This window comes from Lichenostomus cassidix, chromosome 11 (genome assembly GCF_008360975.1).
Source record: "Lichenostomus cassidix isolate B80296 chromosome 11, HeHo_3.0, whole genome shotgun sequence".
In the NCBI taxonomy this organism is placed as follows: domain Eukaryota; kingdom Metazoa; phylum Chordata; class Aves; order Passeriformes; family Meliphagidae; genus Lichenostomus; species Lichenostomus cassidix.
Window position 1 is genome coordinate 1,929,979 of NC_139492.1, and position 22,193 is coordinate 1,952,171.

Below are 22,193 nucleotides of genomic sequence, written 5' to 3' on the forward strand. Positions count from 1 at the left end.
TCTTCTCCTTCTGGGGCTGTGCAGGGAGTGCAGAGCCCAGGAGTGCAGCCCTGAGTGCTCAGAGCTTTGCAAACCTCCTCTGTTCTCTCTCAGAGATGTTTCCAGCTGTGCCAGGGGCTGGGGTTTTGCATTTTGTTTGTGGGATTTTATATTTCTGTCACTGTCAGGCTTCATGCTACTGAAACCACTTCAGGTCTTTCCCACTTCCACAGTGGCTGTGGCTTCTCCCTTTGGGATTGCAGGGAGTGAAAATTTCGGTGCTGTTGCACTCGGAAATCTCTTGGTAACGCGTGGCCTTTTGCTCACCGAGAATTATGTGCATGTGCAAACCACTCCCAGCCACCCAAATCCTTCCACAAACTCCCCTTCCACATTTCCCTTCATCCTGTTCCAGCTATGGAATGGCTCAGGCCAGCTTTGGGTCACCCAGGGACACCTGGGTCAGGCAGGGCTGCAGAGAGGCACAGAGAGATTGGAACTCTCAGCTGGCACCTGGAAAAGGAGATAAAAATGGGAAGATAAAGCAAAATTTTTAGTGGTTCTGCTGGTTTGCTTCATGCACACATAAAATCCTCTCAAACCATGGGGATGGTTTGTTCCAAGCCCACTTGAGTTTGTTCCAAACATGATTAACTCACAGTTAAAGCAAAGTGTGGCTTTTTTGTGCAAGTTTTGTGGAAATAAACATTTCTTGGGGAGCAGTCCAGTTTCTATTTGCTGAAAGGGGATAAAATCTCCAGGGAATCCTGTCCCTGCACAGGGGGTGTCTGTGTGCTCGTGGGTCTCTAATTCCTGTCTCAGCTCTGGGAGCCAGTGCTGTCTTTGCAGAATTTCTTGCTTTGTCAGAGGTTTTATTTTCTTCCAGCTCAGTGCAGACACTCAACAGGGACATTGTTTGAGGCTTATCACAAAATACACCTCCTCCCTCTGCCCAGCTCCCCAGCCTGCTCTGCTGAACCTTTTTATTCTCTCCCAGGAGGAAAAGGATAAGTCACTGTAAATCTCTTTCAGTTGGTTAACATTTTACCATGAAGATCTTTACAACTGGGCTTTGTTTGCAGATATAATCTTAATTTGCATCTTCAGAATGTACTGGTTTTTTTCTTTTTTGGGGAGGCTGAGCCACTGTTTTCCCTACTTCCTCAGGTGTAAATCCATGAGATTTCCCTTGACTTCTGTCTGTAACCAAGAAGGGATTTCTGCCTTGGGTACAAAAAAAAAAGAAAAAAAGAAAAATCCACCCTCCCCTCCTGTGTCCCAGGAGTTGTTTGACTTCCTTTGAAGTTTGTTGGAGTCTCAGGTGTTTGTGGCTCTGCAGACCTGGCAGGGCAGGGAATTCTGTGGCATTTATTTTCCTGCTGAAGCACCTGGCAGGGAGGAATGTGTGGAGATCCCAGAGCAGTTTCTGGACAGTGACAGCTGAAGGCAAAGGCTTTTTCTCCCTGTCTGAGCACCCAGCACTCAAACCAGGCTGGATCAGAGTGCAATCCTTGGCAGATCCTGGTTCCCACCTTGTCCCAGGTGACACATTCCTGCCTGGCTGAGTCCCTGTGCCACAGCTGGCATTCAGCCTGGATTCCATTCATGTCCTTAGGGAACTTCCAGGCTCTCTGCTCAGTCCTGAGCAGTGTGCAGCCTCCTTTCCTCAGCTCCCACCTGCACTGTGCACCTTGCTCCATTTCCCTTCCAGTCATCCCAGCTGGCTCCATGCTTTTAGCAGGAATACACCAAGAGATTGGGTTTTTATTTTATTTTTTTATTGCAGGAAAGCACAAACCCCCTATTTTCAGTGACAAAGGGAAAACCCAGCTTTGTCCCACACAGAACCCAACATTTCCATGCCCTTGTGTTCTGCTGTTCCCATTCCACTGCATTTTTTTGGGTCAATCCAGCCAAGCTGGCAGCTGGTTTGGGACTGAAATCTGCACCCAGTGCTCTGTCTGAGCTGCTGTTCCAAAGGGACATCCTGGGCTTGTTGTGGATGTTGTGGACAATGAACTGGTTTTACTGGTTCCTCTCCCACTGCTGCTTTGTGTTCCCAATGTCCACAAACTGACCGGAGCAGCAACACCACATTTTTTGCTCAAATGTGGAAATTTCTGTGCCTCCACAGAAATCTCTCCCTCTGCATTGACCTCCCACCTTCAGCTCTTGGCTTTTTCTCTTTTTATCCTTTCCTTGGCTCTTTTCCTGGTTTCCAGAGGAGCAGGAATCTCTCAAGGACAAAGGACTTGGTGGCAATTTTGCCCCACAGGAAAAAGCTTTTCCCTGTGATGTCCTTGTCAGCAGCTGTTTCCCATCACTCCTTCCATGCCTTTTCCAAAAGTTGATTTCAGCTTGGAAATAATAGAAATAATTAAATAAATAAAAAATAACTTCCTTAAATAATTTACTTATAGAAATAACTTAAATAATAGAAATAATTTACAGTATAGATTGAATCGAGGGTTTATTTTTTTCACTCCAGAATTACAAAAACAAGGTTTATTTTGGTTTTCTTATTTCGCCAGCTCTCTCAAATTTTTCTCTGTCCAGCTGGGTATTTTTGGCCATATTCCTGGGATATCTGGGGCTGGATCATGGAGGAGGTTTGGGCAGCAGGTTTGAGGGATATTTTTGCACTGGATGACACAAAGGTCTGTGGTTATTCCTCTCCTACCTGCACCTTAAAAACTTCCCTTAAAAACCGAGTGAAATGGTAAAAAAAAAATTGGGTGATCCTTAAGGACATGCTCTTACAGGTGAGGAAGTTCAGGAAAGGTTCTGATGTCAAAAAATTAAAAAATCACAGGCATGTTTCAGATATATTTTTCCTGTTGATGATGCTTGGGGGTTTCTGGAATTTCTCTGCCCTCAGCAGAGGTGCAGCTCCAGCCCTTGCTGTGATCCCTCACCAGCAGCTCTGCTTAAAAACCTGGAATTGGGCCTTTGGGACTTGGGGGAAATAGAATTTAACACTGCTCTGATTGAATTATTTTGATTGGATTTATTGTCTCTTTATTTATTGTCCCGTTTTCATTTTCCTGGCTGATTCCTGGTGTAAAATTTCTGCTCTGTGGTGCCTCCAGAACCTTTTTGGTGGCAGCAGCATTTCTTCAAAAAAAAGGCAAGCAAAATAATTTGGGCTGGGAAGTACCAAAATAACCCCCAGGGAGAAAGACAAGAGAGCAGAGAGGCATTTCCTAGCTAAAGGGATTTGGTAAATGAGAGCAGCACCCAGATGTCTCAAACCCACAGTGCCAGACGTTGTCTTGCACCTGGAGTCCTAAAAATGGCATTTTTAAGAGCCAAACTGTGCTCACTGAAGGTCTGAATCTTCCTTCTGGCACTTTCAAAACCCTCCCAGCAGAACTGAGAATTTCCAGCCACAACATCACCTCCAAACCCCTTTTTTCAAACAGTATTGGGGTGGCAGAGCTGCCTGGGATTGTTTGTCTGTTGGGCACAACAAGGGGATGAAGGCTCTGTGCTGCCCTAACTCCTCAGGGTGGGAATTTGCCTGGACACCCCTGAGCTGAGCTCATTTTGGGGACCCTGGGTGGAATTCCAGGGGGCTCAGGGGTCCCTGCTTGCCCTGGGTGGGTTTTAAGGCAGCTAACCCAGCAGGCTCTGTTGGTTACTCGTTTTTCCCAGTGCAGCTCTCCCAGCAATGCAGATGGATTTCATGGAGAGCCCTTACTGCTTTGGGATTTGTTCCTTTGCCTCTGTGTCCCTCCAGTCTGTGGTGGCAGCAGGAGCTCTCCTTGTGCCACAGGTGGTTCATTGGCTCTGTGTGCACATGGACTTCTCCTGGCGCTCCAAATCCACCTTTCCCCACCCCCTTTGATCTGTGGTGCCTGTGGTGCTGGAGGCACAGACAGGAATATCTGCCCTCCCCAAATATTCCAGCTGGGTGCCTCCCTTAGCCTCTCCAGTGGTTCCTTCAGCTCCTGCACAGGTTTTTATGGATGTGGATTGAACCTCTTGTGCAGCAGACATGAAAAGGAAAAACAAACTTATGTTAGTGGCTGGGACCCCCCTGGGTGCTTTGTTCAGGGTCTGCACCTTGCTGTAATGGGGACACATTTAGGATTTGTCTTTTCCTCGTTATGCCCAGGATCAAAGGGGCACAACGTGGGAATGGCATTGCCTAAATGTATTTTGGGTTTTTGTCCATCCAGGGGCTCTGCAGTGACTGGAGAGGCCTCACTCCAGAGCTCCCAATGCTGCCTCTGCCTCATTTCCCATCAGCAAATGTTCTGCCAGCACAGAGGGTGTGAAAATCAGGAGGTGTTTGCTTGGCAGGAGGAGGGAAAAGGTTTAGTTGGTGGCTCAGCAGGACGCAGAGGAGATGGGAAAGGTGACAACACGTCGTGTGGCCTGAGGAGCATCCTGGGGGAGCACTGGGAATGGAATTGGGAAGTTGGAGTTGTGAGGGATGAGCTCCAGAGCTTTGGGGTCAAAAGGAGAAAGAAGAGCTCATCACAAATGTCTCTGGTAGAGCTCCCCAGCCCTGAGAGCAGAGGAGCTTTTCCGTGGAACAGGGGAAGCTTCTCAGGAGCTCCAAGTCCCCAGGGATGCTCTCCTATCCCTAGCCTGTGCCTCTAGCTTGTTTCCCTGACTCAAACCCCTGAATTCCCCCTGCTTTTCCCAGGAAAAAAAATGTGTCCCAGAGCACATCTCCGGGGTGTTAGGTGCAGACTGAGAGCCTTCTCTCCCCATGGCTGTGTTCAGTCTCCTCACTGTCAGGGCAAGTCAGCAATCTTTAATCACCCCGCAGTGCTGTGTGCAGGAGAAGATTGCCGTGCCATTCCAACCAGACCAGACACGACTGGGGAGCAGAGGAACATTTTTGCAGGCAGGCTCTGAGCAGAGGGGCTCCTCCCGCAGCAGGGCCCCGGCTGAGCCTTGGCAGCTGCAGCAGCAGCAAATGGGCTTTGTGTCACAGCTTGTTACCTTAATTCGGTTAATTGTAGAGCAGAGTGCGGTCGGAGAGCTGGTTCAAACCAGGCTCGGGGCTCTCCGGGGTGCAGGCAGGGCAGGGCAGGGCAGGAGACAGCGGGATGAGCTCAGGATGCCCCCGAGGCCATGCTTGGCAGCCTCACCTGCACGATTGTAACCCTTGGTTTGATCCAAAGGCAGCAGTTCCAAAAGAGCCTGGAGGCTGGAATTGCAGTTTGAACCTCCAAAAGTCTGGAATTGTCGACGCTTGAAGGGTGGAGTGTCTGGGAGGCTTTGTAGATGGTCCAGCAGTCACCTTTCCCTCCTCCTTCACATGGTTGACAAGGTGGGGTTGGATCAAAGGTCCAAATTAGGATCAAACCTAAACAATTCCGGGATTTTTTACCCCTCAATCCCTGTTGATGGGATGAGGGGTAATGGTTTTATACTGGAGGAGGGCAGGTTTAGATTAGATACAAGGAAGAATATTTTTATGAGGAGGATTTTTGTATGGTGAGACATGGGCACTCCTCTGGGTATTTAACTGTGTCCTGACATGTTGCTAAATCCATTTTACTGTGGGGCACAGGAATGAGACGTTTAACAACTCACTGGGAGGTTTTGGGGAGCTCCAGCTCTCCAGAGGTGGGGTGGGGTGGGGTGGGAAGGGCAGTGAGGTGTTGGCTGCCTGAGGAACAGGAACATTTGGCCTGAGGGGGTTTTGCCTGTGACAGACAGAAGGAGGATTTTTGGAGAGCTGCTGTCCAGCTGTGGGTAAGAAATAGAGTGGTGGTGAAGGTGATGATCCATGGATCAGGGTGGGAGCATGGAGAGCCTGAAACCTTTGGGAAGAGCCATCCTGAGGGGTGCTGGAAATGCCTGGAGAGCCTCCTGCTCTCCCAGCCCATCTCCAGTAGTTAATTCCAGGCACAGCAAACAAAAAGTGTCTCTTATTCCCATAACAAAAGATCTGGAAAGAAAGCAGACTGGTAGTTATTCAGGAAGGGCAGCAAATGCAGTGGGGAAAGCTGAGCCTGAGGGATGCAGTGCAATGTGATCCCTGCTCAGCCCTCGGACTCACCTGGGCTAAACTGGGATTCTGAGCAGAGCCTGAAAGGCAGGAATTGAGCTTCTTCACCTCAGCCTTTGATCAATCTCTTCATTTCCTGGCTCTCCTGGAGCACTTGGATGTGTTTTTAAAAAGGATTGGTGCATTTTCCTAAGGGCTCCAGGGCATGAGATACATCCAGCACATCCCAAGGGAAATGCAAAGGTGACCCCAGTGGAGAACAGCAGCTGGGATTGGGATCTGGGCAGGATCTGAGCCTTGCACACCCTGGCTTTCCAGCTCTGGATGGATTCCCAGACTGTGCAATCACACCCACAGCATGCCCCTTCAAATGGGATGGCTGCAGCCAGGAAAAGGCAGAGGGATGCTGGTTCCCTGGGCAGCCTGGAATTTCTTTCTCCCCTGATAACGATTCAGCAAGGAACAGGAGGGAGAAAGGAGAAGGGAGCAATGCCCAGGGTGGAAAGGATGAGGATGGAGCTGGAGCTCTCCCACACCCAGGGCAGCCCCATGAGGGACTGATGCTCCAGGAAACCGATGGTGCTGCTGGGAAAATCCCTCTTTGCCAGCGCTGGGAAGAGCAGTGGGAGATGTTCCAGGGCTGCTGCATCCGTGTTTGTCACCAACCCGTGCAGCAGTGGCACAGGGAGGGAAGGTTTAGGGAGGGAAGGTTTCCAGCAGGAGGTGGGGAGAGAGGCCATCCAGAGGGAAAATTCCTGCTGCTGGAGCATCCCTGTGCCTTCCCAGCAGCACCTCCCGGGTGCCCTGTGCTGGGGGATGAAGGGTTAAGCTGCAGGCCCTGCTGACTGCCTTGTGATGCAGCTGTGGGGTGATTAGGACAGATCTGTGCCCTAAGAGGAATCACATGGGGCTCCCTGGGTTCCCCTCTGCATCCCACCACCTTCCCCCCACTCCGGCTCCGGGCTGGGACTGTGGCTCTGCCATCCCTGTCCCAGAGCCTGCATCAAAGGCAGGGAACACAACAACTGCAGAGCATTTGAAAGCAAAATAAATAAACCTGGGGCTGCTCGGGGAGAGCTGCGAGCAGAGGCACAATCAAATCTTCTATTTCTGGCGTTTTCTTTCAAAAGCAGATATGCAACAGGAACTTTGGATCATTAGGCCCTAAAGAAGGTGACTTCTGATATCCAAACCCCCAGAACCTGACTTCCCTCAATCAAAGGCATTGCCACAAGCCTCTGCTTTATCAGGTGGCTGGTGGGACTGGAGGAAATCCTGGGTTTCTGGGGGTTTGGGTGGCTGGTGGAAGTGCAGGAAATCCTGGGGCTTTATCGAAGGCCAGCAGCCTCGAGTTGAGAGGCCAACGTGACAATCTCTGTTTGCAAAGCATCTTCCAGCAGGAAGGTCCCCAGGATGTCCCTGGGCCATCACCTTGGTGACAGCACGTTGGCAGCGTGAGAAAGTTTTTGGGGTCATCATTTGGGGATGAATCCAACTGGATTCATCCCTGTAAAGCTGGAGGGAAAACGTGTCCATGCTCTGCAGAACCTGAAATGATAATTAAGATAATTAGTCCTGAAGCAGCTCTTGCCTCCAGGTTTCTGTGGAAGCCTTTGGGGTTCAGAGCCATTGGCACTGAGCTGGGTTTGTGTCCTGCAGGTGATGTGGAGAACCTGAGCCCTGCCAAATCCTTCGAGGGCACCAAGGTGGGCGTTGGGAACATCGTGCTGGCTCTGTACAGCGGCCTCTTCGCCTATGGAGGATGGTAAGGCTCAGCTTTTCCTCTCCCTTCCACACTGAGTGAATTCTGACTCCAGTTCCACTCTGTGGCTCCTGTAGGGCTCCTCTCTCAGTCCTTGGACTGTGCAAACAGCCCACCTGTAGCCATCCTCAGCATGGAACCATGGAATGGTGTGGAGACCTTTGAGATCTTCCAATCCCATGGCAGGGACACCTTCCCCTATCCCAGTTTGCTCCTATCCCACCTGGCTTTGGACATCAGCCATCCTAAGTTTCCCCACAGGATCAGCCCCTGTACCCCTCTTGAAATCCCTGATGAGTCAGACTGAAGGGTTTTATTCCTCCCATGGATTAACCAGAATTAACTCCTGTCCTTTTTCAAATTACAGGAATTACTTGAATTTTGTCACAGAAGAGATGATCAATCCCTACAGGTAGGTGTGAGTCCTGGGATGACTTCCCTGGGGGAAAAACAGAGGAGGAATCCAAGGTTTTTTGTCTGGGAAAGTAGAAAACAAATGGATTAATGACCTCCTACCTCCCTGGAATCAGGGAAAGGGAATAACAATCCCTGCAGGAGCAGGGCTGTTGTTTTCCCTGCCCTCCTGGGCCGTGTTATCAGTGCTGGGGGAAAGCTCTGCTTCCTTGGCCTGACACCTCTGTGAGTGATGGGCCAGGAAAAAGCACTCAGGGCTTCACTGCTGCCTCGCTTCAACTCCCACGGAGCATTTGTGCTGCTCTGCCTCTGTTTGTGTTGCTCTCCATGCCTCTGTCCCGTGCTCTTCCCATCCTGTTGAGCAAGAGCTGCTTCCTGCTCTGCCCGTGCCTCTCGGGGTCATTTGGGGGCTCCAGCAGAGCAGGACAGAGCTGAGAAATCCCTGCTGCTCCTGGGAGCTGCTGTGGGCTGAGCCTGGGGGGCACTTGTGCAAGAGGCTGTCCTGGCTGACCCTGGGGGTGCTTGGTGCCTGCTGGGAAGCACTGGGCTGGATCCACCCCATTCCAGAGAAACAGCACAAGGGGGGCTGCATTTTCCAATTATTTCCATGTCTGCTGGATGCAGCTGTGGTATTTGACTCTGCTCCTGCAGCTTGGAGCTCCACTGGACCAATTAGAGCGGCACCAAGCAGGGTTTCCTTTTTCACTTTCTGCCCACAAATGAAGTTAAACTGTTGGGAAAGGCAAATTTGCAGCACCACAGGCTGTGCACAGACCCACTCAGGCTGGGCCTGAATTCCTTTTTGTTGAGTTTCCTCGGCTCAGATGGCTGAGTTTAGGTAGAGCCTAAAAACTGCCCTGTGCATCCCTGAGATTCCCATCTCCCACAGGAATCCCCCCACACTCCTTTGCCCAGAGAGAATCCCATTGCTGATGCCACTGGGTGATTTTAATTATTGCCTTTGCAGTGAGCTTGGAGTCCTGCTCCTGCATGGAGCCTCTCTGTGCAAAAAATCCCTTCTGCCATCATCCTTCCCTCTCCACCTGCAGCCTCCTGGCTGTTCAGGGAATCACTGAGTCCTTCAGGTTGGAAAAGACCTTTCAGACCATCAACCACCACCACTAACCACGTCCTCAGGTGTTTTCTGAGGGATGGTGACTTCAGCTCTCCTTGGGCAGCCTGTTCCCACGTGGATATCCCCTCTGCCGTGGGAGCAGTGTGTGCCTGGGGCAGAGGAGAGGAGCCAAAGCACACAGCCGCTCTCATAAAGCTTAGGAGGGCAGCAATCCTTGCCATCAGCAGCTCCCTCCTCCCAGCTGCTCCAGGACAATGGATGTTTTTTTCCTAGAAACCTGCCTCTGGCTATCATCATCTCTCTGCCTGTGGTCACTCTGGTGTATGTGCTGACCAACCTGGCTTACTTCACCACGCTGAGCACCGAGCAGATGCTGACGTCCGAGGCTGTGGCTGTGGTAAGATCCCTGCTGCTCCCACGGGACTCGCCCAGGGCAGGTGGAATCAGCCTTGGAATCACTGCACACATCTCCTGCTTCGTTCTTCACAGCAGGAGATAAAGAGCAGCTGTGACGGGAGCAGGGAGGAACAGTGTGATCCCGAGGGGAATTCATCCCAGGCACGGGGAGGCTGGGTGGGCACTCAGTGCTGCTCTTCTTTCTGAGCTAGGGAAGGTTGCTGCTGCCCTTGTGACTTCCCAGAGCTTGATATTTATGGGGAAAGGTCATTCTGTCCACACTGAACTGGATTGTTCTCTCTCCGTGTCTTCTTTGTTTTAATTAAGAGAGAAAAATAATGCTTGCATTAATCAAAATGGCAGTGAGGTCAGGAGCCCTGATGGCTTCAGAAGGGAGCAGACTGAACCTGAGCAGGATTGTTCAGGGGGACTCCTCATGCCCAGGATGAGCTGAGCTGAGCCCCTCAGGTGACACCACTCCAGGTGACACCACTCCATCCTTTGGGTTGGGACTGAAGCCCTGCTCAGCCCACAGCCTGTGCTGCAGGGAATCTGGAACGCTCTGGGTGGGAAGGGACCTGAAAGCTCATCCCATCCCACCATGCCAGGCTGCTCCAAGCCCTGTCCAGCCTGGCCTGGAACAGCAGAGGCTGGAAATCAATCCCCTGTTGTTGGTGCAAAGCTGCAGTGGAGCAGCCCAGGATCAGCCTGCGACAAAAATCTGCAAGGCCAGGTCGCTGCGTGTCCCCAGGGCTGTGTCCCCAGGGCTGTGTCCCAGCTCCTGACTCAGCACTTGGCAGCAGCTGCTGTCTGAGTTTCCTCACAGTTTCCGTTTGGTCTTGAGCTCGGTGATAGCTGTTGGGATGGATGTTGTGTCCTGGCCCCGAGGGAAAGGCTGGCTGCTGCTGTGGTTCAGCAATTCCACGATCTGCTTTCTCAGGAGAGAGGAGCAGCACATGGGGATATGGGAAACTCCGTCACAGCTTCAGCACTGAGCTCTGTCGTTTGTTGGGATTTCTCCAACTATGCTTTGTGGGAAGCTCTGAGCTCTTTGGGACTGTCTGGGTTTGAAATGTGCCTTGTTGTCCCCCGTGTAGGATTTTGGGAATTACCACCTGGGAGTCATGTCCTGGATCATCCCTGTCTTCGTTGGGCTGTCGTGCTTTGGGTCTGTCAATGGATCTCTCTTCACTTCTTCCCGGTAGGTTCCTTGCTCAATGCTGTGGCTTTTGTTTACAAGCTGTGCTCAGTTCCTTTTCCTTTGGAGTTCTCCTCCAGAGAGTGGCTGTGGGCAGACACAAAGTCTGAAGGGCCTGGAGGCCATGTGGGGAAAGCAGGAAGACAAAGTCAGACTTCAAAACCAGATCAAAGGCAACCTTTCAGTGGTTCAAATCTTCTGTTCCTCAGGCAGAGTCCTGGTGAGGTCAATAAAGCAGAACCAGACACAGGCTCAGGGCTTGGGGATGATGAGAAAGTGGCTTTAATGAGAAGCAGAAAGTTGGGAAACTTCAGGGATGAGAATCCCTCAGGAAGGGGAGAAAGGCTGGGCAGGACTGAGATGGTTCAGCTCTGACACATCCCTGGGCTGGCTGAGGAAAGTCACTTCACTGCTGTCCCTGGAGAGCAGGGTATGAATCCATCCTCCTGCATCCCTTGGCCATCTCCAGCTCCCTGGGAAGTCAGGCACTGCTGCTGCTCAGGCTGGCCCCACTGGCTCTGTGCTGAGCACCAAGCCCTGCAGGGCTGTGACTGTGTCCCTGCTGTGTCCCTGCCAGGCTGTTCTTCGTGGGATCCCGAGAAGGACACCTGCCTTCCATCCTGTCCATGATCCACCCCCGGCTCCTCACCCCTGTCCCCTCCCTCGTGTTCACGGTAAAGCCCTGGGATGGGGGGAGGGCTGGAGCAGGGCTGGGATCCCATGGGGATGGTGGGAGCCTCAGCCATTCCTGCATGTGCCTACAGCAGATAGACCCTTCCCATCATATCCTCATTCTGTCTTGATGCTGCCCCTGCATCCCTGGCAGTGTCCAAGGCCAGCCTGGATGGGGCTTGGAGCACCCTGGGACAGTGGAAGGTGTCCCTGCCTGTGGCAGGAGGTTGGAACTAGAGGTCCTTCAAGCTTTAAGGTCTTTCCAACCCAAACCATTCCATGAACCTATGAAATGGTTCCAGGCACCAACTGAAAATAGCTTAAATAAGTAAAAAACCAATCAGTGTGATCCCTTTGCTGGCAGTAGCTCTAAAATGCCCCTGTTTAGTGCTGTAGCACAGGTGGATTTGCCTGCTCCCTTTCCTAATGGCCTTTTCCCTGCATCCAGTGTGTCATGACCCTGCTCTATGCCTTCTCCAACAACATCTTCTCAGTCATCAACTTCTTCAGCTTCTTCAACTGGCTGTGTGTGGCTCTGGCCATCATCGGCATGATGTGGCTGCGCTACAAGAAACCAGAGCTGGAGAGACCCATCAAGGTGAGGACACTGCCAGGGGACCCTGCCCTGTCCCCTCCCAGCACCAGGGAGGCCCAGCTGCTGGTCCTGCATGGAAAAGGGCTGGGATTGCAGGGAAATGTTGTGTTGGAGCTCAAGGAGGTTGTCCTTGCTGCTGAACCCGTGCAGGAGAACAAAGAGCTGCCCTGGGGACAGCTGGGTGAGGGAGCTCTGGGTGACAGGACAGGGTGCTGTGGTGGGATGACTCCTCTCCACGAGGAACATCCTCCCCAGGACAAATCCCTCTCAGTATAGCACTCTGTCCCAGCGTGGAATTCCCCCAAAATAGTTTTCTGCTAAAGCCCCAGCCCCTTGCCAAGCTCTGTCCCTGCTGTCCTTGGCCAGCTTGGCAGCCCCGTGGCCCAGCTGGGGGGAAGCCAAGATCCTGTCAGGCCCTGCAGCCTCTCCCCAAAGGCTGCTCTTCCCTCATCCCACAGCACACTCGGGTCCCTGCCAGGCAGCAGCACCCCCAGGGAAACAAATCCATGGGCCTGGCACCTTCCCAGAGGGAATCTTGGGGTGTTCCCTTAGGTTTTGGGGTTTTCTTCTCAAAGCTGGGCTGCTCTGGTGGGTGCAGCTGACCAATCAACCCCAGTTTGTGCCGTGCCTCTGGTGGTGCAGATGATTTGGATAAGGAATTATGGAATTATGGAGCTGAGCTCCAGAAAGGTGCTGAGAAAGGCTCTTGGCCATGGCGGGACAATAATTCCCTCCCTCCCCAAGCTGGAGAAACTTCCCTGGAAAGCCTCCCCTGCCACACCTCCTCACCTGTGCCTTGCTCCCTGCTCAGGTGAACATCTGCCTGCCCATCTTCTTCATCCTGGCCTGCCTGTTCCTCATCGCTGTTTCCTTCTGGATGACACCCAAGGAATGTGGCATCGGCTTTGCCATCATCCTCAGCGGCATCCCCATCTACTTCTTCGGGGTCTGGTGGCAAAACAAGCCCAAGTGGGTTCTCCAAGGCATCTGTGAGTATCTTATCTCCAGCGAGGAGCAGCTTTGGCTCCCAAAAAGCTCCCCAGTGCTGTGGAGGAACTCCCAAACTCCTGCCTCTGATCCATTCTTCTTTCAGGCTATCAAGTTTCTCCTGATGGTTGCTGTGTCTGCCAAGCACCCAAAATGCAGTCTGATTTGCAGTCATGGCAAAGTTGGGGATCAATACTGTGTTTTCAGGGTTTTTAATAGAGCAGAATTCCCTGCTCCTGCTCCTGGAAAAACCCAGAGCCAAGCCTTTGCTCAGCAGAGAATCCCTTCCAGTGGTGTAGGAAGGGAAAAGGCAGAATTGAGCACAGTTGGCCTCAGTTTGACTGCTGAAAATCCACAATTATTCCCAATCCATGGCTTAGCCATGCTAACATTTGGAATCCAGGCAGAACTTTCTTTGGCATATCCCTGTGGCAGCAGAGCAGTGGGAGAGGGAAGTGCCCTGGCTGTGTTCTCTCAGGAGGCTTATTTTTATTTTTAAGGTGTCTAAGGTGTCCCAACAGTGCCACAAGGGCAGGGTGTGTTGGGAGGGATGGAGAGGCTGTGCTTGGCACGGGGAGCTCTGCCTCAACTGAACCCAGCAGGTCAATCCATGGTGTCCAAGGAGCTGAACTCCAGCAGCTGCTTCCCAGCTCTCCTGCAAGGGCTGACCTAGAAAAGCAGAGGAGGAGCAGTGCCCAGCCTTGGCTGGGTGTTTTATGAGGGAGAAAAAGGCTTTCAGCAGCACTCAGCACTCACTATTCTCCTCTTCCCCCTGTCTCTCTCTCTCTCTCCCCCACACTCACTTTTTTATCCTGAGTGTTAGGCTCAGTTCCTGGAAAAGCCATTTTTGCAATGCCTGGGTGGTAAATTACCATATTCATTGTTTTTCTCCTCTGAAGGATTGTAAGGAGAATATTGAAAATATTCTGGGAACACACAATGATAATCCTGCAAATGCCCAGAGAGAAACATAGGAACTTTCAATGGGATTTATTGATATATTGAAGATAATTCAATCACCTCCAACTCATCTGAGTCTCACTTGGTTGTGTTTAGAATTAGATTTGCCAGGCAGGAATATTCAATGATCTCCAACCAGAGTGGAGCAGCAGTGAGCAGAGGAGTGTTGGGATGGGTGGGAAAATAAAACTACTTCAGTTTAGCACCTTTTCCTGGGAAATCTGCACCTGGAATGATCCCTGGGCTGGGCTGGGCTGTCCTGTGTGCAGGACAGGGAATTTGGGTGACTTTGTCCTTCACAAGAGCCTGTGGGCTTTCAAAATTGGAAGGAGAAGCTTCACCTTGGATTTTCCATGCCATTCCTGACTCAGATTTGGCTGCTCACCCTCAGAGCATCCCAAATCCTGTGTCACCAGCAAGGAGCAGCTGTGTGCAGCAGGCCTGCAGCAGTGCAGAGACCTTGCTGCAGGAGCAGAGCTGCCAGGGGGAGGTTTGAGTTCTGGGGATGGAGTAGGGAGTATCCATGGAGTATTCCAAGCCTTACATTGTACTTGAGCTCAGAGTGGGGAGGCAGAGAGCTCAGCCCTCCCCTCACAAACCCAGATTGCTGCTGGCTGCCATCCCTGACCTCTCCTTTGCTCTCTCCCCAGTCTCCACCACAGTCCTGTGCCAGAAGCTGATGGAAGTGGTTCCTCAGGAATCCTAGGCGGGACAAGCAGGGACACTGAGCTCGAGGAAACGCACAACGCTCGCGATTCTGAGATGACCCAAGGATCTGACCCCTCACTCCCCAACCCCAGGCACTGGAGCTGCTTCCTGCCGACTGCACAGCCCCAGGGCTCTGCTCTGCCTCCTGCAGCCCCACCCTGAGCCCACAGCCCAGCCAGGAGGTGTTGGTACGAGCAGGAGCCAGGAGGAGCAATTCCAGAGGGGTGCTGCCCTGCCCTCGGTGGCTGTGTGGGTGTGAGGGCTGTGCTTGGCTCTGGGGGGCTCCTTGCTTTGGGGTTGGGGTCTGCTGGGGCCTGATTGGAGTGTTCAGAGTGCCTGGAGGGCTGGGGCTGTTCTGGGGGGTTCTGAGCTGCCTGGCCTGGCCCAGGGGAGGGTGGGAAGCAGAGGTTGGCTGGTGTTAGCTCATCCCCTCAAACCCCCACCCCACTGCTGCTGGACACCCTGGGCTCTGTCCCCTGGCCGTGGTGTGACTGTCACTGTGTTCCTCACCAGAGCACCCTGCCACCCTCTGGGTTTGGATCCCACTCTCAGATCCAAGCCAGCTCCTGCTGCTGAGCCAATCCTCCAGGATGCTCTTCCCCACAATGCCCATCCCAAGTCCTGGGAATGAGCACTGAGGGGCAGTTCCTGCAGTCAGCAGAAGGCCAAGTCCTTGGCTTGCTCATTCCATGCTTTTCTGTGCCAGGATTCCATGCAGCATGGGATGAGTAGCACTGGGCTCTCCTCATGGCTCTGCTCAGTGAGCCACCTTTGCCCCTAAACCATTTCCAGAGAGGAACAGAGGGTGGGATTCCCCTGGCACATTCCATGGGGTCTCTCCATGTGTTCCCTGGAGCTGTTCCCTCTGTCCTGCTGTGTCTCCTCTGGAATGTGCCACAGAGATGGGACCAGCCAGGTCTGGGATGTGGAGAAGGGCAGATGTCCTGGCTGGCTGGAGCCTGGCTGTCACCTCAGGCTGCTGGAGACATGGGATGGGTGGGGTTGGAAGGGACCTTAAACCTCATCCAGTGCCACCCCTACCCTGGGCAGGGACACCTTCCACTGTCCCAGGCTGCTCCAAGCCCTGTCCAGCCTGGCCTTGGACACTCCCAGGGGCATCACAGCTTCTCTGGGCACCAAAAGTGTTTTGCTCCAAGGAGCAGGGCTCAGGCCCTGATCCTCCTTCATGCACCAGCTCTGGCCTGATGAGATCCCCCAGCACCACCCTCCCGTTCCAGGAGCGATCCTTGAGCACAACCCACATGTGAAATCCCAGTTTGCTGTCGTGGTTGGTGCCATCCTATCCCCAGGCACCCCCAGAACTCCTGTAGTTCCCCAGTAGTCAGCACTGTCCCCTCAGGGACACGTTGCTCTCTTTGGTCCAAAGTGTCACCCTTTGGAAAGCTGCAGTTCTTGCCCCGTTTGCTCATTGTGCCTCTGCTCTCTGATACCACTTGGAATTCCGAAGCATCTTGTCCCCACTGGAGCTGCTTTGCTGTCTCTGTTGCAGATCTTTGTGCTCGTGCTTTGTGCAGGTGGCTTGGTGAACTATTTCCCTTTTTTTTTGTGAACTTGGCCGTTGGGAAGCTGGGATGCTCCGGGAGCTCCTGCTTCCTGCTGGATTCTCCTCGTGGTGTGGAGTTCTTTGGGATCAAGGGGCATTAAGGACACCATGGTGGTGGCTCAGGCTTTGTCCTGGGAAGCTCCTCAGCACTGCAGGGTATTTTGGGACAGGGGCAGCTCCATGCTCTGCACTGCCAGCCCCGTGTCCTGCTCCAGGGCAGGAACAGGGGAGACAATCAGCTCTTCATCCCATGGCAGCTGGGTGGACATTCCCAATCCAGCTCGGTGACAGTGTGGAGATTCAAAATTCAGAAATTCCCAAAGCAGGAGCTGAGTTAATCCACAGGGACTTGCAGCTGGTTTGGGAATACCCACAGGACAGACCCCAGAGTTTTTGGCCAGTGCCTGGCTGTTCAGGGACTCAGTGCAATGAGCTGGAGCATCTCAGATCAATGCCTGTGGAGAGGCTTTGGCGTAAATAAGGTCACGAATTTCAAACCCCAAATTCAGTTTTTGGCTTCTTCCAGCTGCAGGCTGAGATGGTTTTGAGCAGAAATGGGAAAGCCCTGCTCCTGCTGGAGCTGTTCCATGGAAAGGGGACCTCAGGCTATCACCTGCCACAGGTTTGTGACTGTGAGCTCTCAGGCAGCTCCTGCAGGAGCTGGGTTCAGCATGAGGGCTCTGTGTGACAGTTCCCACCAGCAGGATGGCTTGGGATGCAAAGCAGAGACGTTGGGCTCTCAGCCACCTCACCCCAAAGTCAGCTGGCACCAAGGGCTCTCCAGAGAGCTCAGGATTGGGGCCAGAGCTCCCAAAAGTTGGTTTGGTCATCACCAGGTGATGATCATCACCACACAGTGTCCTCCTGGTGACCCTTTCACATTGATTTTAAAGAGGAGCTGTCACACTAAAAAATATTTTTTTTTTATTAAATAGTGGATTTTAATTCAATCCTTAACTCGCTTGCTTTGCTTTGTGTGGATTTTCATGGTTTTTCACTTGCTGCTGAAGATCTTTGTCATGTACTAACCTGAGGCTCTGGCACTGATCCCATGTTCATGGGGATCTTGTCAGCATCTCCTTGGCAATAGAGGTTTAGGAAGAAACTGAACCAGGTACCAGCAGAGAGCCATAAAAACGCTGCATTTGGTCAGCCACAGCTCACATCTCCAAGTTTATCTTCCAAAAACCTGATTTCTTTCATGCTGGAGTCGTTGCCCCCCATGGCTGCTCTCCACCAGAGCTTGGTGACATGGCTGGAAGAGTTGGGTTGGTTTTTCCTGGAGGTTTGGGAGGCAATGGGGAGTAGGTAAAACTGAATTTCATTTGATAAAGCAAAGACAAAAAGTAGTTCCTGCAGTCAGGGAAATGGCTGCCAGCACTCTGCTGTCCAGTGGAAGAGCTTTTCCCTTGGACCAGCAACTTGGCTTGCCCTGTTCCAATGGATTTTGGTGTGGAAAACAGGAGAACATCCCTGAAAAAGTCCTCCTTGCTGCTGTTTTCCTCCATCATGGAATGAGAAGTGTTAGGGAGTACAGGGGGAGTGACAGAGAATCCACAGAAGGTTTCCCACCATTCCCAGCACTGCATGTGGGATTTTTCCTGTAGTTTCTCAGCTGTGCCCTTTGGAGCTCGTGGTGATCACAGCTCCTGCACCCACTGGGAGATGAACTCTGCAGCCACAGCGACCTAAAGGAGGTTCCATGGGAATCTCTTGCCTATGGCAGCTCCTGCAAGGTGTTGTGTCCATGGAATTGAGGTGGAAAAGCCCTTGGAGGTCACAGAGCCCAGCAGTGCAGTGGTTGTGCCTCAGCCACCCTGAGCTCCTCAGGCTGACCCCAGCTCTCCATTGCTGCTCCTCCTCAGTTGTTTTGCAGCTCAGGCTCCCAGGCAGGCACTTTTTGGGGTGTTCACAGAATTGCATCCTGCAGGGATTGCTAAACAGAGCAGGAGCTGCTGGCCAGGCATTTCTGTACCCCTTGGGTTCCTCCTTCTGTGAGAACCCTTCCTCCAGCTGGGAGAGGAACCAGCCCTGCTCAGCCCTGCAGAAATCAGGGGCATTTATGTCATCCTGGTGGATTTTTAATGATTTCTTCTTTTTTTTTTTTTTTTTTTTGAACTTCCTGCAGAATTTGCAGTGTTTTCCATCCCAGACACCGTGTTCTGGTAAACAGGCTTTTGTTTGGAAAGGCCCCCTCGGTGGCCACCGAGTTCAAAGGGACTCTGGCACACTTGAACAAACTTTAAAGGCCCTTCAGCTGGACTGAAGCTCCTGGGAAGTGGCTTTGTTGTTCTCCAGGTCCTCTCCCAGTGGGTGGCTCAGGCAGGGGGATGAATTGGGTTCCTCCCAGGGCTGCTCGGTGGTGGGGCTGGGCAAGGGCAGTGGGGTTGCAGCAGAGCTCTCCCCTGGAGCTGAGAACTCCATGGAGAATGGAATTCCCAGCCATGGAGAGATGTCCCCAGTGGCAGATTCTGCAGGCAATCCCAGGGAATGTTTCCACTCAGTCTGGGAAGGTACCTGTGCCTTCAGCCGAGGCCACGGCGCTCTCGGGCTCTAGCAAAAAACAAAATTTAACAAGAAAAATCCCTAAGGAAACTGCCAAATGTTGTCGTTGCACAACACTGCGGCTGCCTGGGGCCATTCCCGTGGGATTCCAGCTTTTCCAGCGTCCATTGTGCAACGCCAGTGCTCAGCACATGAAAGGAGAGGGCGATGCCGTTGGAGCAAAGCAGCTCCTGGAGCTTGGGAAAGGGCAGCCCGAGGGATTGAATCCCAGCCTTGTGCTGCCCCGGGAGCATCCCTGGCTCTGGGATGAGCTGGGCTGCCAAGCAGGGAGATCCCTGCAGGGATGGGAGTTTGCTCCCTCATCCCTGCCAGGCCATCCCGGGAGAGCTGGCTGCTGAGAGGAGCTCCAGGGGCTCCTCAATCCCGGTGGTTCCTTCAGGAGTTACACCCAGGGATTGAGTTCTCCCCAGCTGGAGCTGGAGCTGGGTTGGGAATGTGGTGGGGAATGCTGCTGGTGGAACTGGGAGCTCCCAGTGCTAGGAAATGTGGCTCGGGGTCGGTGAGCCCTAAAATTCTGATATCCAGAGGATTATTTTATGCTTTTCCCCCCTCCCAGTTCCTTGCCTGAGAAGGGCTGTTGCTTCCTCCAGCTGTTGAAGTGGTAATGAGTAAAAAAGAAAAGTATTTTTTTAAACACTGAATTAATTTCTAAACTGCCTAAGAGAGACTTTATAGCTACACCTGAATTCTTCCCAAGGCTGCCATCCAGCCCGGTGCAGGAATCTCCCACATCCCAATCCCAATCCCAGCCTGTGGGATGTGCCAAGCTCTGCCTGCACTGGGATTGATGTCAAACACAGGGAAGAAATTCCTTATTTGTTCAGGGGACAGGGGGAGGTCCATGTCCCACCAAAATCCTAGGAGAGGGAGGATTTTGGGTGGTTCCCAGACCTCACTGTGACCCTCGGAACAAAGGGAGGGTGACCTTCACTCCTGGTGAAGAATCTGACTTTTCTGAGACACTTTGCTTTGTATTTTTGTTGGTTTGTTGTTTTTTTTAAACACACAGGAAAAAAAAGCTCTTAACACACGCAAGAAAACCTAGACCTGATTTACAATTGTGTTCCATTTGGTTGCTTTAAAAAAACACCTATTTTACTAATTTAAATATTGCTGTAGATGACACTCTATTTATTTGAAAGGGGTAAATATCTTTTAGTCTTAATTCTTCTCCAGTCAGCTGTGTATTCCCAGTATTTGTGTTCTGGCAGCACAGCAATTCCACAGGTGAGGGTTGGGCAGCCAATAGCTCCTGAATCCAATGGCCTTGGACAACAAGATGTCTCTTGCAATGTATTTTATTTTTTTTTTTTTGGTAGTATTTCTCGATTCTTTTATGTCTGTGGTTTAACAAATCTGTTCAATGTTTGGGTTGTCCTATGTTTTTGGGTTGTTTTGTTTTGTTTTTTTAACAAAGAAAGCTGAATTACAACACTCTCTGCTGTTGCTGGTCTTTGCCTCCAAAATTCTTCTTTCTTTTCCACGATGATCTCACATCCATCAGCACCTGAGCCCTGAGTTCCCAAATATCCCTCTTGCAGCTGGATTTGGGAGCAATGCCAGCATCCATGCCTCCATCTTCCTTTTTTAAATCCTAGTTCATTTTCCTGAGGCTTGGACAAGGAGGGAATTCACAGGGAAAAGGCAATTCATGGTTTATTCCTGAGCATTATTTGGGAAGTAACACTGGAAGAGAGAATCTGCTCAAGCCCAACATCCCCCTAAACCCAACCCAAACCACAGCAGCATTTCACTGGAAATATTTCTTTAGAAAAGGAGGAAGCTGGAGGTGGAGAAATGGGAATGCAGTTAGAGGGCTGCTGAGTGCAGTGGGGAGGCTCTCCTGGAGGATCTCCCAGACTCATATTAGAGGCTCTTAGTGAAGGAATTGCAGTAATCTAAGAAAAACATCTCCCCAAGCCAGCGTGGCTGAGCAGTGGGATAACCTGTGACTCCAGAGAGATCACTCCAAAAGTGACAGCTGTGGCCAAAGAAGGAAACCAGGGCAAAGAATGAACTGGCAAATTCAATATAAATAAATAGAAAACCTCCCAAGGACAATGCATGGGGACACTGGCAGGGGGACATGGAGGAGCAGGGCTGGGATGCCCCAGGAACACCCCAGAGGACTTCCAGGAGGTTGGAGTGGAGGATGAAGGGAGCAGAGAGATGGAGAGGAAATCCTGGGGGTCACAGAGCTCTCCTACAGGGAGGTCACCCCCAGCAGGCTGCCAGTATTGATCTTGGGTTTTCAGCAGGTTTGGGACTCACTGAGCTCCCCGGGGGGTTTGGAAAAGGGAATTATTGCTGGGGAGAGAGGGAACGGTGCTAGAAGTAGTTAATGATGGAGGGAGGTGCTCTGCTGAGCTTGCCCTGGGATCATCTTCAGGCCACTCAGCACTCGGGAAAGGAGGCAGACAGGGTGGCAAAGGCTGGAGGAGAGACCCATGGAGTGCAATCCCACTGGATGTGTGCTCTGCTGCTCCCTGCTGCTGTCCCCAGCCGGGCAGTGACCCCTCCCAACAAAGGCAGGAAGTGCCTGCAGTGCTGGGGCTCATCATGTGCTCAGAGCACTGGGCTTTGTGCATTCAAGTTCAAACAGCTCAGATGAAAGGGTTTGTTATTGACTGCGGGAGCCTCGAGGAACGCTCTGTGAGTCCAGGGAAAACCTGGGAAGGGATCACACCTCCTGTTCCATGCATTCCCTGGAGATCACCATTGTTGGCTGCTGCAGACAGAGCCCTTTGGCTCTTTCCTTGTGCCTTTCCTTGGTGACCTTTCCAGGTGACCTTTCCTTGGTGCCACTGTGCCCTCAGAGAACCATCATGGAATGCCTTGGGTTGGAAATGACCTCAAAGCTCATCTCATTCCAACTCCCCCAGGTTGCCCCAAGCCTGGCTTTGAGCACTTTCAGGGATGGAGCAGCCACAGCTTCCCTGGGCAAATTCCCCTCTGGAAAATGGACATCAACTCATCCAGGGCAGAGGGAGCCTCCTGCTGGGCTTTTCCTGGGAAGGACTCCTGGAATGGGAGCCACATGTGCACCCAGCACTGTCTAGACACATCCCAGCTCTGCTCCTGCGGCTGCTGGAGGCTGGAGGTGATGGGAGAGGGCAGACCACATCCCTCTGGAAAACACCCAGGCAGCAAGGCTGACATTTTCCCACCCTCCGAGCAAAGCCAGGATGTTTTTCTCCCCAAATCCAAGAGCTCCTGCATGGGAGAGCAGCCCAAGGAATGCCACCAAGGCAGGGTGAGCCCTTGGAGCAGCAGGTGGGAATGTCCCAGGACTGGAGGCGATTGCAAAAGCCATAAAAGTGGTGTTGCTTTGAAGATTAGTGAGGAAG

At 52.2% G+C, this 22,193-nt stretch overlaps 1 protein-coding gene across 1 annotated transcript in view; it reads left to right on the forward strand.

Annotated features, from left to right (window-relative positions):
• Positions 1 to 20,280, forward strand: part of SLC7A5 (solute carrier family 7 member 5) — a 35,386-nt gene extending 15,106 nt beyond the window's left edge. The window contains exons 4-11 of the mRNA XM_085071389.1: positions 7,610 to 7,715; positions 8,080 to 8,124; positions 9,475 to 9,598; positions 10,695 to 10,798; positions 11,373 to 11,469; positions 11,916 to 12,065; positions 12,874 to 13,051; positions 14,660 to 20,280. Coding sequence (XP_084927515.1) covers positions 7,610 to 7,715; positions 8,080 to 8,124; positions 9,475 to 9,598; positions 10,695 to 10,798; positions 11,373 to 11,469; positions 11,916 to 12,065; positions 12,874 to 13,051; positions 14,660 to 14,715 — 860 coding nt within the window. The 3' untranslated portion in view covers positions 14,716 to 20,280. The remainder of the gene's footprint in view (positions 1 to 7,609; positions 7,716 to 8,079; positions 8,125 to 9,474; positions 9,599 to 10,694; positions 10,799 to 11,372; positions 11,470 to 11,915; positions 12,066 to 12,873; positions 13,052 to 14,659) is intronic.
• Positions 20,281 to 22,193: the final 1,913 nt, after the last annotated feature.